At 48.3% G+C, this 14114-nt stretch overlaps 6 protein-coding genes across 6 annotated transcripts; 3 read left to right on the forward strand and 3 right to left on the reverse strand.

Annotated features, from left to right (window-relative positions):
• Positions 1–2401: 2401 nt before the first annotated feature.
• BU24DRAFT_487883 (uncharacterized protein) lies at positions 2402–3939 on the reverse strand (the record flags this gene model as incomplete). The annotated part of the gene is made up of 2 exons (XM_033533503.1): positions 3604–3939; positions 2402–3554 (listed from the first exon to the last, which is right to left on the reverse strand). Exons 1-2 carry the CDS (start codon positions 3858–3860, stop codon positions 2402–2404), a joined length of 1410 nt encoding a protein of 469 aa, XP_033389809.1. The 5' UTR covers positions 3861–3939.
• A 1651-nt stretch (positions 3940–5590) lies between these two features.
• Positions 5591–6487, forward strand: BU24DRAFT_446479 (phospholipase/carboxylesterase family protein-like protein; the record flags this gene model as incomplete). The annotated part of the gene is made up of 1 exon (XM_033530773.1): positions 5591–6487. The coding sequence occupies one exon, from the start codon at positions 5591–5593 to the stop codon at positions 6485–6487; it is 897 nt and encodes a 298-aa protein (XP_033389810.1).
• Positions 6444–8947, reverse strand: BU24DRAFT_362091 (phophatase 2C family protein-like protein). The gene is made up of 3 exons (XM_033524170.1): positions 8169–8947; positions 7095–8117; positions 6444–7040 (listed from the first exon to the last, which is right to left on the reverse strand). Exons 1-3 carry the CDS (start codon positions 8813–8815, stop codon positions 6929–6931), a joined length of 1782 nt encoding a protein of 593 aa, XP_033389811.1. The 5' UTR covers positions 8816–8947; the 3' UTR covers positions 6444–6928.
• Positions 8948–9050: 103 nt separating this feature from the next.
• BU24DRAFT_21281 (DUF654-domain-containing protein) lies at positions 9051–11568 on the forward strand. The gene has a single exon (XM_033521958.1). It carries the CDS (start codon positions 9144–9146, stop codon positions 11184–11186), a length of 2043 nt encoding a protein of 680 aa, XP_033389812.1. The 5' UTR covers positions 9051–9143; the 3' UTR covers positions 11187–11568.
• Positions 11569–13083, forward strand: BU24DRAFT_21282 (uncharacterized protein). Its single transcript, XM_033521959.1, has 2 exons — positions 11569–12164; positions 12229–13083. Exons 1-2 carry the CDS (start codon positions 11950–11952, stop codon positions 13025–13027), a joined length of 1014 nt encoding a protein of 337 aa, XP_033389813.1. The 5' UTR covers positions 11569–11949; the 3' UTR covers positions 13028–13083.
• On the reverse strand, positions 12933–14111 carry BU24DRAFT_362099 (uncharacterized protein). The gene is made up of 2 exons (XM_033524171.1): positions 13804–14111; positions 12933–13744 (listed from the first exon to the last, which is right to left on the reverse strand). The coding sequence occupies exons 1-2, from the start codon at positions 14035–14037 to the stop codon at positions 13139–13141; spliced, it is 840 nt and encodes a 279-aa protein (XP_033389814.1). The 5' UTR covers positions 14038–14111; the 3' UTR covers positions 12933–13138.
• Positions 14112–14114: the final 3 nt, after the last annotated feature.

Raw genomic sequence — 14114 nt, forward strand, 5'->3', positions numbered from 1 at the left:
GCGAAAAGCTTAGTTTCCTCTTTCTATGCCAAGTTCCCCTATCTGATTCTAAACAAAATTGACCTTCGCATTAGGCGGCAAAGAGCAATTTCGCAATAATCAGTTGTCCAGAATTGAAATGTTGTTTCTTGTCGACGCATGTACATAATTGTTAAAATCAAAAGTAAACGGATTACATTACTGTGTTGGTAGTAGTCGACACAATGGTATCATACTGGTGCTTGGCATCGTAAATGTCGATCAATGACTCCATAGAGGTATCTAGGCTGCAATAGGCAGGTTGTTTTACCAAACGTGGTGGCTATTACACTTGCTAACCCGATTGACCTCAAGACTGCGCGCGAACTCTATGAGAAACAATCTGAGTGGTCGCCTCACTGACCCTGTAATCAATTATCTGAATCATTAGGATTATGGATCTGACGGATTTACTCTTTGGTAAACATCCATTGCTGGTATGTATGCGCAACGGTGCAGCAGTGGAGCAACCCTTCTGCCAGGCTTGGCCCGAGCCTGTTGTTATCGGAGCAACATTCATTTTCGATCAATGAGATATGATGATGGAAGTATCGATACATCTTGCGCGCAACCAAAACGCAGACTATATCGAGACTGCATTCAGGGAAAGATTGCCTCATCCCTGCGCGAAACTTGAGACAACCCATCCGAATTCTTGTCTCCTTCCACATTTCCGTAGCTTAGTCGTGCATATAATATAATTCACTGCCCTAAAGGTGGACACCAAACTATACGAGGAAGATGGCGTCCGGACCTGTCGATCCCCGTACTCAATGATAAAGCTCCGAGATGCCATGGCCCGGTCCACGGAGGACTAAGTCAAGCATGCCATTCCCCTCTGAGCATTGCGCGAGCGTACTTGTAGTAGCCGCCGCCTGAAACAATGCCGCTGGATCTGCCCGGCATGATGCCTCTATCCGGCGCCGTTGTCGCCATAGTTGACGCCGTCGGCGTGACTGCAAATGCAAGTCACCACTTGATCTCAGCCACACGTTGTCGGTCGACAATATTGCGAGATCTCTTGTCTCCTTCCATCTAGGGGAGGCGTTTCAACCGTCTACATGCTAAAGTTGCCAGTATCCTGAGATCTACACAATTACACTACTATCTAGCAAGTTGTAGTGTAGTACCTGCTCTTACACTCTTCTTTCCAGAACTCCTCCGACATTGTCCTCTTGGTGGGTGTTTATAATAGCATATTCTTGGATCACGTCTGGATTCTTCATTCAACTCAATGAAACCGGTACCTAACTCCATTTGCCTTTAGCTTGGGTCAGTACATATCTGATAATACCCCTCTAATCGAAGCGGGAATGTTGTCGAGGTCCTCTGCTAAGACTCTAGAACTCTTGCTCCTTCCGCTTGTTCTCAGTCCCTCTCTTGGCCTGCATTTAGTGTGTGGTAGCTACACCTTCAAGCTTCTTAGCAACCAAAGCCCGCAGGTACGATTCAGGGAAGCCGTCACGCGTATCTACATCTAGGATCAGTTTTCGAAGGACTTGCCAAGGAGGGGAGTAGCATGACTCGATAAATACATGGAACTAAAGCCTTCCGTCTGACATCGATCGACGCATGAAGTAGGACAGGCTGTCTTCCGTATTCTTCTGCGTCTTTAGTTCTACTTTTCCTATCCCATCTAGGTAAAGATTGAGCAGGTGATGTTATTGATCGAACTGCTCAGGATTGCAGCTGGCATCCTTACTATGTAACTGTTTCCCCATTCCCAGTCAATTATAACAACAATCTTTCTGCTAATCCTGTCGGGTTGTTGGCCGGCTGGTTTCTCTAATGCACGTAATAGCCATGGGCCTATGTCTTGGGGATCAATGAACTATTGCTCAGCATTATTTCTGCCGTGTCCTGTCAATCGCTTGATAATACAAGAAAATCTTCTCTAGCATAATTATAGATAAAACTCGGCGATTTGCCAATAGAGACTTCATAACGAAGTCGGATTTGAAGCTCTTTGGGTCGGAGTCGGTCTCTTCTGTTAACTCACCACATGTAGACTTGCCGTCGATGAAGTCCATGATGATCAAAGCGTCTAGGTGTGACGTATTGTGCTCGAAAAAGCCTTCGTGGAAGCCAGGGACGGAAATGGTCGAATTTTCACATAACGGGATCAAATGTAGAACAATTACGGTCATTCTTCTGTCTTGCATTTTTAAAGAATTCTTACAAAGTTCTATAATTCTTAACTTTATTTTTATCATTAGTTATACCAGGTTAACAGTTTCGACATCAACATATTCTTTTTATTAAAGTTTAAGGAATGGACGTAATGCGAATTTATTATTTAGAGCTTTTATAGTAGCTATCTGAGGTTGAAATTTCCTGTCCTTGATATAACGTCTCCGTCCTCAACAGCTCAATTCCTCTCTCGTCATCGTCTCTTCTCTTCAACGCCCGGCCATCCCCAATTCTTGTGCTTCTCCTTTCCCCACCATCGTCCCCATAGCCCCCCACCCCATTCGCCCTTTCTCACTCCCCTCAGATCATCAACATTCAACAACCCCACACCCTCCCTTTCTAGCACCTCCCAAACTCCATCTCTCAAGCCCCTCGGCCACCGCGGCAGTCCCCAGTACCTGCTTACCAAACCTCTATCTCTCGCGGCGCGGATCTGCTGCCTCAGGATTCGTCGCTGGAAGTGATCTGGATCGGAAGCCGACGTGAGCAAGGAAGGTGAAATGGGGCCAATAGCTTTATAAAGCGAGGTCGAAGCTAGGTGTGAGTTTGAGGGATTGTATTTGTAAGATAGGGAACGATCAGGGTTGGAAGGATCAGAGGGGGTAAAGGGCGCTTCGCTCGAGTCTGGGTCTCCTGGTTGGATGAGATCGTGCAGCGGAGCGTCGAAGAAGATGTATCGGTCTATAGACAGGGGATCGAATGTATCGTTGAGTCCTTTTACGGTTGGCGAAGATGTGGCAGTGGTTTTCAACTTGCCTCGTAGGATGGTATCAAAGTCGTCTGTGCCGGTAACGGCAATGGTGATGGGCCTTTGGACGCGCGCTTGAGCCGAAGCATCCCAGAAAGTGAGCCAGTCTCGAGATGCTAGTGGGTCTAAATTCACCTCAAGGGCTTCCCATAGTTCGGCAGAAGTGGACTTGAAGTCTAGGACTAGTGTCAGAGATGTGGATGGAGCGAGGCTGAAGACGCCGTTTGCTTGTGGTTGTTTTGCATGAGGTCCGTTGCGGATCTCCAGCAGTCGGACAAGTGGATCAATATACATTCGTTTCAATGATTTGTTGGGATCAAGGTCGCCTGTTGTATGGCCTACGAAAATGTCGTTGGAATCCGGGTCATCACTTGCCCAGATGTCAGCCTCTATGCTAACACAGCCAGTACCGAGTGCAGCATGTAGAGGTGTATGACGTTGCTCATCATTGTGTGATTGACATGGAATTGGCATCACTGAGCGCAGAAAAGTCTCAGGATAATGAACGGAGTCGACATCCAGAGGTACCCCATCTGGATGAACGAAAGCCGAAAACGCCATGTCGAAGCTCGACAACCGAGCGGGATTTGTGATGGATCTATCAGGTTCAGTATTGTGTTTCATGAGGGGTGGAATGGTTTACCTACAAAGTGAGGAGCGAAGTCAAGATGCACGCCGCCAGTATCCAGAAGGATCGAATCGCATACCGGGTAGCTCGTCTCGAGCAAAGTCGCTGTCGCCAACTAGACGGTAAAACATCTTCTTCAACTTTTCTATGGCGTCTTATTGCTCTTGCGCGCCGTTTTGGTATCCAAGATTTCTTTCTGCCTTTCGGACTGCTACCTTCCAAACTCTCCGTGTCGTCAAAGGGCATTAGTTCTAGATCTGAACTACTTCTAGCCATGATAGCGTTGAATTCTGCATTCCTCAATGAACATGACCGTTTGCGAGGACGTGAAGTTTGGGGTAAAGTTTGGAGGTTGGTGGTAATTCGGATTTAAGCTCCAACACCAATGCTTAATCTAGTTCATTTACCACTTCAAGCTGACGCGTCCACCCCCATGGCGTCGCTAGCGACCATTTCTAACACATGGAAGTCCACTTATGACTAGTGCCTCAAAGAGCTCAGAGGTGACGCACATGTTGCTTCTACGGTAGAATGCGGGGAAGAGCCGCGTTGTACACTCTAGAACCTCTGACTAAATACAACAAACTTTGTGTCACCCATCGGTTGATAACCATATCCTCCAATAAGATAGCGCATTAAAGCAATTGACTACGATGACCAGTACCAGTAGACGAAAATTCAGTAAGGGACGCCGTGCGCTTTCCTGTATAATTGCCACCATTCCTAGCGGGGCCTTCGAAAGTAGTTCCACAATAGTCGTCCAATGTAGCCATACTTCACATGAAATTCATAATTAGGATAAGGGCAGTGGTTCGTTATCAACACACGGACCTCTGTCGCCTGGATTCCAACCATTGCTCAACCACTTCTTGTGTAGCGTGAGCGTTGTCCTCTTCTGCACTGAGACTAAGTGAGCTGGAATCAATTGCATTCACCGCGCTCGTTGCGCATCTGGAGCTTGGCTCAGGTGCTACTTGTATGGTCAGCACTGCCATTGGAAAACTTTGGGGAAGATACCTGGTGCAGGAGAGGCGACTGAGGAATCCGACGTCGACTCTTCTTCGACTGCATAAACTCGGGGAGGAGGGATTGTTGCTTTGTGAGATTGGTTTCGGAGAGACCAAAGATGTCCAAAAAGTGACTTTTCAGGATACTCTTTGCTTTTGCGACACATGTTTTCTGGAACGAATTTAGTGCTCACGCATATCTCTTGAGAGGGCGAAAACATACGAGGTACCGATGTTTGTATAATCTTTTCACTATGCTGAATTTCATTCAACATGCCTTGATAGTCGATATCTATATAGTCATTGCTGTCGTCACTCTAGATTCACTTTTATCATCGATTACGCAACATTAGACATATTAGACCATTGAAGTTTGAACGCGCACTCCGGATATGATTGCATCCGAAGCTAACGAAACAGGTCTCGCAGGCGTTTCTTACGTGTACCCTCTTTGTTGGATATTGCCACCATGTCATTGGTAGCATACAATCAGATAATTGTCCGTTGTAATCAGATTGAACTTTGGACTCAATACGCCCAGAACTACTGGTAGACAGCTATTTTCACATAGTCTCCAAGTAGATTCGATCTGGAAATATACTACAAGATGACATTGCTCACAGGATCGATTTTTATGGACCGTAGAAACTCTAACATAACTAGGAATACATCTAAATTCTTTGCAAAGGGCATAGGACGCTTTCACATCGCTAATAGGCATTATTTTGCTTACGGGATAATCGATATCTAAATCAGGAGCGTGTCGACAAATATACCAAGGACGTTTTTGCTTTTCATGTACTTTCATTTTCTGCGCCGCATATGCAATTATTTCCACCTCCTAAATGGGCCTTGTTGCCTAATGTTTGACTCATCGATTGTAGAACATCAATACTTTTGCGCCTCAGCACGGAAACCCCAAGTTTGTATCAAACAAAAGCCACTTAAATATCGAATGCTCAGTTTTACTTCAACGAAAGAAAGAACCAACAATCAGCCATGCCAAAACCACAACACTATCCCACCCCGCTAAAGATTCCCCCCAAATCGGGTACAACCCCCAGGACAATCTTGATAATCCTGCACGGCCGGGGCTCAACCGCCGACATCTTCGCAAAACCTCTCCTCGACCACCTCGTCTCGCCACGAATAACGGCACAAGGGGAAGAGGAGGCTGCAAGGCAATTCTACGACCATTTCCCCACAGCGCAATTCGTTTTCCCAACGGCGTCTCTCCGCCGCGCTGTGGCATACAATCGCTCCCTTACACATCAATGGTTTGATCAGTACCCCCTAGATGAATATGCGCCAGAACACAAATCACATATACAATTGGTTGGGTTGAAAGAATCGGTGACGTACATCCATGGACTGATCAGCGAGGCGGTGCGGGAGGTAGGAGCGAGAAACATCGTGCTTATGGGATTAAGCCAGGGGTGTGCGACTGCGTTGTTGTCGGCGTTGTTATGGGAAGGGGAAGCGTTGGGTGCGATTGTGGGGTTCTGTGGTTGGTTGCCTCTTCGGGAAGGGGTCAACGGAGCCATGAGTGCGGGCGAGGATGAGGAAGATGGTGATGGCTTATTTGATAGAGGTGAGAAGAACGAAGGCGAGGAAGATAAAAGTGGTTTTGAAAGGGGTGTTGAGTGGTTGAGGGAGGAGTTGGAGTTGAAAATCAACGAAAAGGACGTCAATATCGGATCGTCGTCTATCAGAAAGACCCCCTTCTTTTTGGGGCATGGAGTGGAGGATGAAAAAGTACCTTTCCAATTGGGGCGATTGGCAGCTCGGTGTCTTCAGGAGATGGACTTGGATGTGACCTTCCACGAATATAAGGGTTTGGGTCATTGGTACTCGGAAGACATGCTCAAGGACATCGTTTCTTTCATTCAGTGGTAAGATAGCAACATTGGATAGTTCATGAGTAATACACAAACACTAATTCAGTCCTTATCATAGCCTTTCGGGTCTAATCATTCGAATGCTCATAACAACTCATCAGTAGACTCCTAGTCATCAGAATCAATGTGACCTGGCTTATCGAAGTTCAGGTCAGCCCTGGGTGGGTGGCCTGTAAGCGGCAGGTGATAACATTAATGTGGCTGTCACATGGGCACCGAAGCATCGTAATGTTCTTGTTTCACTTCCACTCAGACCGCTCATCATAGAATGGGGTGGCCCTACAATGTAATTCGCCTGAACAATCAGATTGAAGATAACGCCATGCTCAAAAGGCGTCTTTATCCCAAGGTTCCGGAAACCTCCTCAGGTGCCTAGCCCGAAACGCCATGCTGGAAACGATGCGATGCTGATCAGAAAGGCAGGGTATGTATCTACTCTTCATAGCTTGGACTTGACTTCGGGGACGGATGCACTAGCTTCCTTGTTAAGAGTTACGTTGCCAGTGTTAGGGCTGTCGCCGAAGAAAATGACTTCCACAGTCAAGTCATCTCTGTACTCAATATTAGTTTTGATATACTGAAGAGGATTACTATGGAGTACAAACCTGTAGCGCCGAGAGAATGGACTGGGGAGGGTCAGCAGAGCCGAGAGCTGATCTTGATCGTTTCCACCCAGAGCGTTCCTGACAAGGTGGGTAGCAGCGTTTTTATCTTCTGTAACAAAACGCTCATTCAGAGAGGTCTTTGTGCCCCATTGTTGTTGGCGAATGGGAGCACGCTGGCCGGAAGTATCACCACTGCCTCCTTTCTGTTCCACAGGTAAGGTTTTCTGTGAGGAAAACCAGCTCTTGAGCCAAGACTGGGATTGCGCGTTTTGTCCATTGGCTCCACCCTGGGCATCGAGCCATTGACCAACGAGCCCTACGACTTCCTCGTTAGTCAACATCTCCCACAACCCATCTGTAGCCATGACGACGAAGTCGCCCTTCTCAGGCTCCATTTTGGTGGTAGTGACCACCGGTTCAGCAGTGACATAGGGGGGAGTCTTGAGCAGCGAGGAAGGAGACCGAGCAAAGTAAGACTTCTTCAACTCCTCGTTAGTTTTGAGCGACCACTTGTAGTAGGCATCGCCGAATGCACGACTAGGCTCGAGTCCACCGAGGATACGTCCGTTTCTAACAACATTAGGCTCCCCTGGGTGTTCTCTTCGCAATCGGGCTTCTTCGCTTGGTGTACCACCAGTTAAATCCTCTGAGAGTGGTGTTGCTGTCCATTTGCCATTCGATCCACGACGGCCAAGCACAGCTCTAGAATCACCTGTGCAAGCAACTCTGAGAAGCTTCGATCTACTGTCGTAGAACGAAAGCAAAGCGCAAGATCCAGAGAGCGCTGGCGCAAGCAGCTCGGCAGCGGCGAGCTTGGATTGAGCCTTCTTCACCTTCGCAACCGACTCGTGTACAATTTCATTGTCAAGGCGAAGGAAGCCAGTTTTAATAGCCTTGTCAATAGACTCGGGGGTAGGTAGGCGAAGGGAGGAGTCCTCGGTGGCAGATTTGTAGGTAGTATTGAGCTCGCGCGCGACGAAAGAAATCAAAGTCTGTCGAAGCTTTGCGGATGTCACCCAGCCGCTGCGTTTCGTTAATACAAGTAAAGACAGCAGAGGATGCGTGGAAAATTACCTGTGACCATCGAAAACTCCCCAAAACATCCAGTCGCTGGCAGCTGCACCATTCTCTGTGGCTGCAATGTTCTGAGGTACTTCAATGATTTTCTCGGCATGATCATCCTCGATGGGGTCGTTGCTAGGAATCTGCACAACATCGTAGCGTACTACACCCTGTCCCCGTCCAACTAGCCATGACTCTTCGTTCTTGCGTAACTTCTGTGTCGCTTGCTCTGGTGTCAACATTTCCAAAACCTTCCTGCCGTAATCGTCTGTTTCCTTAGATAGAGGACCGTCACCCGTGATAGTTCCAGTATAGAGAGAGCCTTGTCCAACTACAAGCGCTCGTCGTGTTGGCTCCGCCTTGGTACTTGCTTCCCTGGTCTGATCTACGAATGGTGAAGCAACACCTGATGTTGCGTTCCCTCTGTAGGCGTAAAAAGCACCTGACGCTACAGCAGCAGCTACCAAAGCTCCCGTGAATGATCGAAGCTGCATGGACGATTTGAGCACAGTGGCTACCGATGCTCGTGAGCGACTGGAAACCGTCCTGTACGCTAGGCCATGCGTGCTGAGGCAGAAGGCAGAGGTTCGACTTCGAGTGAGTTTACGCAGGCATGGGCGACGGGCAGGACGAAAAAGTTGGAGGGCGGCCCGACGCATTTGCAAGTGGCCTCCAGGCAGGCGATGTAGCTTGAGGGATGGAGAGGCAGACTTGTAGGCTGCGGGGAACCAGCTCGGTTCAGGGCAGATCGGACGGTTATCAGTAACAGTGAATCGTGAGGATACACAGAGTGGTGATGGGTGTTGGGGTCGATATAGTTGGTCCGTGCACTTCTAAGTTCTAACCGAACAGTTCACGCTAATGTCCGAATGACGAAAGAGTCCAAATCTGTCTTGGAAATTGCTAAATAAACTGATGCTGTCTACGCCGTACACAGTACATTGCACCTAACATCAAATATCGACAACAACATTCCCGCTTCCAAACATGTCTTCTCGGGCACTGCGGCGGGCTCAGAAGGAATTAGAGGAAAAACAGCAGCTCGAACTGCTCCGTAAAGAGGAGGAGGAAGAGGAAGATGAGTCAGAAGAGGATGCCCCACCACCGTCACAGGCAAAGGCCAGTTTGTTTGCCATGCTGGGGGATGCGAACGAAGATGAAGAAGATGATGAAGACAACGACCAGAGCGAAACAAACTCAAGAGCTGGAGATTCTGAGGACGTGAAACCTGTTGCAGCCGTAGCAAAATCGTCCAAAAAGAGCAAGAAAAAGAAAAAGAAGGGGAAGGGGAAGGCGAAAGAGAAGGAATCGCATAAAGCTCATGCTTCCTCTGCATCTATCGACGGAATGGACGAAATTGATCGCGCTCTGCTAGCCCTAAAATTATCAACCCAGAACTCAGGAAAGGAAGGTGACTTCGCATCATCTACCATCAGTGAAGAGATGCAACAACTTTATTCCACCTTAGCTGTTGACACACAATACTTGAATGCCTCAAATGAAATGCGGAAACTGTTTGGCCGTGCAGCTGTACAGACCAACGACGACGATCAAGCTGCAAGACAACGCGGGCGTGGACAGCAACACGGAATCGCTGCCGCCACAGCTGCTGCTGCAGGTAGAAATACCGGGGGCAGAAACCTCGCATCCTTGGGTCTTCGCCGAAACATTTTCATTCAAGGCAAGGAAGAATGGCCGCGGGCTACTTCTGGAGGGTTGGCAATGGAGGTCGTCGAGAGACGTAACGACGGCTCGGTCGAGTACCGATTTGTCCATAATACCACCTATCAGTCGGTACAGAAAGAATTTGAATCATGTGTAGCCTCCATGGACCCTGACCGGATGGTGCGACATCTTCACTTCAACCCTTACCACATTTCTACTCTTCTCCAAGTGTCTGAGATTGCGAAGCAACAAAGAGACAACGCAACCGCAGGTGATTTGTTGGAACGAGCATTGTTTTCAATGGGCAGAGCAGTGCATTCAACATTCTCAACAAATTTGTCGCAAGGCAAGGCGCGCTTGGACTTTCGTCGACCAGAGAACCGCGAATTCTGGCTCGCAGGCTGGAGATATATTAGCACTTTGGGCGTTCGAGCAACCTGGCGCACCGCATTTGAATGGTCCAAACTTCTGTTAAGCTTGTCTCCTGAGGATGACCCTTACTGCCTCCGTTTAGTTGTCGACCAGCTGGCTTTACGGGGTCGAGACCTGCAAGCTCTGGTGGATCTGGTTGATTCAGATCATCTACAACGAGAGTGGAAAATTCCACCTAATCTCGCTTTCTCTGTCGCCCTTGCGCACGACGGACTACAAAATCCACAAAAAGCACGTTCCTCGCTGCGTCTAGCCATCAAAGAATATCCGTGGATAGCATCCCGGTTGTGCAGAGAGCTAGAAATCAACCCAATTCCCAAGACGATCTGGGGCAAGGAGCCAAACAACGATTATCAAGAACTACTGTGCCAACTGTACGTGCCAAAGGTGAAGGATCTCTGGAACACGACGGCTGCCACATCTCTCTTGGTAGAGGTTGCGTATTCATTCGAGGAACCGTTGGATGCGGGAGCCAATCCATATTGGCTGAGTCAAATCGATGAGACTAACCTAGCTCGTCATGTCATCCTATCCGATGATCGCGATCTACTTAGCCTTCTAGACGTGCGATTCAAACACAAATACACATCTGTCTCAGACCCTCTTCCCCCGGACGATAACATCACTTCCTACAATTTGACAGCAGATCGGCAACGTAACCAAGCTCAGCTACTCACTGAGATGGAACAGCTGCGTGACTACTTCCAACGAGTAGACCTGGGCAGTCGCATTGATCTGACGAATGAGAATAATACACAAGAAGACTTCTTGCGGGCACTAGAACAAGCAGGAACGACGATCCAAGAATTCCGACGAAACACAGCCAGGGTGCAAACTGTGAGAGATCGACTACAGGAAGTTGGAGTACAGGTAGTGTTCCAGGGGCAAGAAGAAGATAGACCGGTCGACACATCGGAATCGGAGGCAGATTGATAGTGGTGAACACCAAAATCTGTTCTCTCCACGGTCTCGAGCCTACTACAGAACAGCTTCGTGGCCAGAGCCGTACATTATCCGCGGTCTACCTCGAGGCAAATTAGTGCTATCCTGGTTTGTTCAATATCAGAATATCCAGTTGTGCCTCAACCCTAGATCCTAGTATCTCTAATGTATGCCCTCAGCCAATCGCATCTGGCCATCATATACTCTGACCCCAGAAGGAGATATCTCGTGCTCTTCTGTGCCAGCTCCAACCTACCTCAATTTATATAATTAATCCGGGGTACAGAAAATCGACAATAATTATCCGTGTATAATTCTCCGCCCCACATTACACCATTCGTGCTTTTATATGTAACATGTAACATGTACGTGCCTACATTCTACATGACTTTGCCGTTGCTGTCCACCCATCATGTTGAACTTCATTGGACTGCTATCGCTTTTGATCTTGGATAATGTCTTCCTTCAACAAGTACTTGCGCATCCTGCACCAGTTGCAGCAGCACCTCCCGCAGTCTACACAGCGAACCCCTCGATAGGCTCTGGATCGGGGACGTACAAAGACAGTGCACACTTCCGAGTGTACGGGGTGGACTCTTCAACAGCTGATACGACACTTAAGATCATGGAGGCGGCGCACGTTTGCTTTGTAGAGCAGCTTGGATGGCGGACGCCCGGTCTGTCTTATAAAGGGTCGTGAGTCGTTGCAGATCTGGCCGGATAGCACGTCGCCAACTCACTAACTACAAACTCAATGAGTAGTAATGACGGCCCATACTACAAGACAAACCTCTACAAAGTAGACGCAAACGCTATGCCTGGAGCAGCGGCACAGACGTGGACAGATGCCAGTGCTGGTCTTGCGTATCTCAAGATTGTTGGGCAATACATGACTACCCCCGGTGTCATTGTACACGAATTCGGACATGCAATGCACTATTCAGAGAAGAACTGGATCGATCAGACAAGGTCAGTTCGGATATCCCGAATTTCCTAGTCTTAATTTGGCTCAACGCGACTAATGCCTACACAGGACAGGAGCATGGTGGGAACCAATTGCAAACTTCATTGCCGACCTCTACATCGCTACTCCAACGTGCGCCTCCGCGAAACGTGCTTACAACCTCCCCGACGGTGACTCCCTCATCGAGCTGAAAAAGGTCATCGGCGACTCCTTTCAAGTCCTCGTGGACGGGACATCCGGCTCAGGAAACTACTACCAATCATGGCCTTTCCTATCCTATCTCCAAAGTAACCCTGATTCTTACTCTGGGCTTGGAGACGCAACGCTTTTGAACATGATCAGGAAGTACAGGCTCAATAGCGACGAGACGCCTTTGCATTCGCTAGAGAGGCTTCTTAGTGGAGTCACAGTGCAAAAGGTGGTTGGCAGGTATTGGGCGCATATGGCATTTGTCGATATCGGACATGCGAAGGCGCAGTCGATGTTCAATGCACAGCGCAATTCATTGAATTATGCAAATGTGGACTCGAATGGGAATGGGAAGTATACTGTCAAGAGCGCGCGGGCACCCCGTTATATGGGGGCGAATATTGTTCCGCTGAAGGTTACGGGTGGGAATGTTGATGTGAGTGTTACTGGTAGTGGTGGCGCGTATACTGCGACTTTGGTGGTCAAGGGGCAGGATGGGAAGGTTAGATATACGGATGTCGTCAATGGCAAGGCGAATGTGAGTGTCGCGAGTGGAGAGGAGGTAATGTTTGTCATTGCGAACACGCCACCATTGGTATTGTATGATCCGTTCAAGATTCCGGCGGACCTGAATAGAGGATTGAGCTATTCCATACAGTTAACTGGAGCCACGGTATGATAAGATTCAGTAGCTGCTTCGAGAGCATTAAATTACAAGCTATTGATTCTCTGAACACATTCTTTACGCACTTTGAATCTGTGGCCATGTCCACATTTGAGATCTCCCTCGTCAAGAACTTGGCTTCAAGCTTTTGAACGTCTTCGTAATGTTTGTTATGGCCTCTTCAACTGGCAGTCTCTCCATGGAACTTGCACCATAGAAACCATGCACACCCTTCGTTCTCGAAAGTACGTACTCGGCATCATCCGGTGCAGCAATTGGACCACCATGACACAGAATAATTATGTCCGACTTGATCTTGACCGCTTCATCTCTGATCGCCTGCACCAATTCCACACTCTCATCTAGTGTCTTACCACTCGTAGCGCCAATGGACCCCGATGTCGTCAATCCCATATGCGCAACGATAATATCCGCGCCAGCATAAGCCATCTTTCTAGATTCTTCAACATTGAAAACATAAGGCGTAGTCAGCAGATCCATCTCTTTAGCCTTTCGCACAAGTTCGACTTCAGCATCATACCCCATTCCCGTCTCTTCGAGATTCTGCCTGAATTGGCCATCGATCAGCCCAACGGTGGGAAAATTCTGGATTCCCGCAAATCCGAGATCTTTAAGCTGTTTGAGGAAGTAGTCCATATTGCGGAAGGGATCGGTTGCACAGACACCAGCAAGAACAGGCGTCTTTTTGACGATCGGAAGTACCTCGTTTGCCTACTTGCTTATTAGCTTGGAAATATCCTCAACATTAATGTAGACGTGCGAATGCTTGCCATTTCAAGAACAACTTCATTGGCATTTCCATACGGCATGAGGCCTGCCAGCGACCCTCTTCCCGCCATCCGAAAGCGACCACTGTTGTATATGATGATCAGATCTCCGCCGCCTTGTTCGATGAACTTGGCCGAGAGACCGATTCCGGCACCTGCACCAACAATGACACGGCCATTGTCGATTGAGGAACGGAGATCCTCGAGAATCCTCTTGCGGTTGTTTTGCGGAGGCATTTTTGTCGTGTCGTGACCTGGGGTATCACAAAGGGGTCTATCATAGATACAAGCAATAATGAGGGAGCTCCGAGATA

The sequence above is a fragment of the Aaosphaeria arxii genome (genome assembly GCF_010015735.1).
Source record: "Aaosphaeria arxii CBS 175.79 unplaced genomic scaffold BU24scaffold_1, whole genome shotgun sequence".
NCBI lineage: Eukaryota > Fungi > Ascomycota > Dothideomycetes > Pleosporales > Aaosphaeria > Aaosphaeria arxii.

Excerpts from the sequence above, each read along its gene's own strand:
- BU24DRAFT_362091 (XM_033524170.1), bottom strand. The coding sequence starts at position 8,815 with ATGCGTCGGGCCGCCCTCCAACTTTTTCGTCCTGCCCGTCGCCCATGC. Across the intron at positions 8,118-8,168 it reads GGAGTTTTCGATGGTCACAG|CGGCTGGGTGACATCCGCAA; the intron begins GTAATTTTCCAC and ends AACGAAACGCAG. Across the intron at positions 7,041-7,094 it reads CCATTCTCTCGGCGCTACAG|AGATGACTTGACTGTGGAAG; the intron begins GTTTGTACTCCA and ends TATTGAGTACAG.
- BU24DRAFT_21281 (XM_033521958.1), top strand. The coding sequence starts at position 9,144 with ATGTCTTCTCGGGCACTGCGGCGGGCTCAGAAGGAATTAGAGGAAAAA.
- BU24DRAFT_21282 (XM_033521959.1), top strand. The coding sequence starts at position 11,950 with ATGAGTAGTAATGACGGCCCATACTACAAGACAAACCTCTACAAAGTA. Across the intron at positions 12,165-12,228 it reads AACTGGATCGATCAGACAAG|GACAGGAGCATGGTGGGAAC; the intron begins GTCAGTTCGGAT and ends ATGCCTACACAG.
- BU24DRAFT_362099 (XM_033524171.1), bottom strand. The coding sequence starts at position 14,037 with ATGCCTCCGCAAAACAACCGCAAGAGGATTCTCGAGGATCTCCGTTCC. Across the intron at positions 13,745-13,803 it reads ATGAAGTTGTTCTTGAAATG|GCAAACGAGGTACTTCCGAT; the intron begins GCAAGCATTCGC and ends ATAAGCAAGTAG.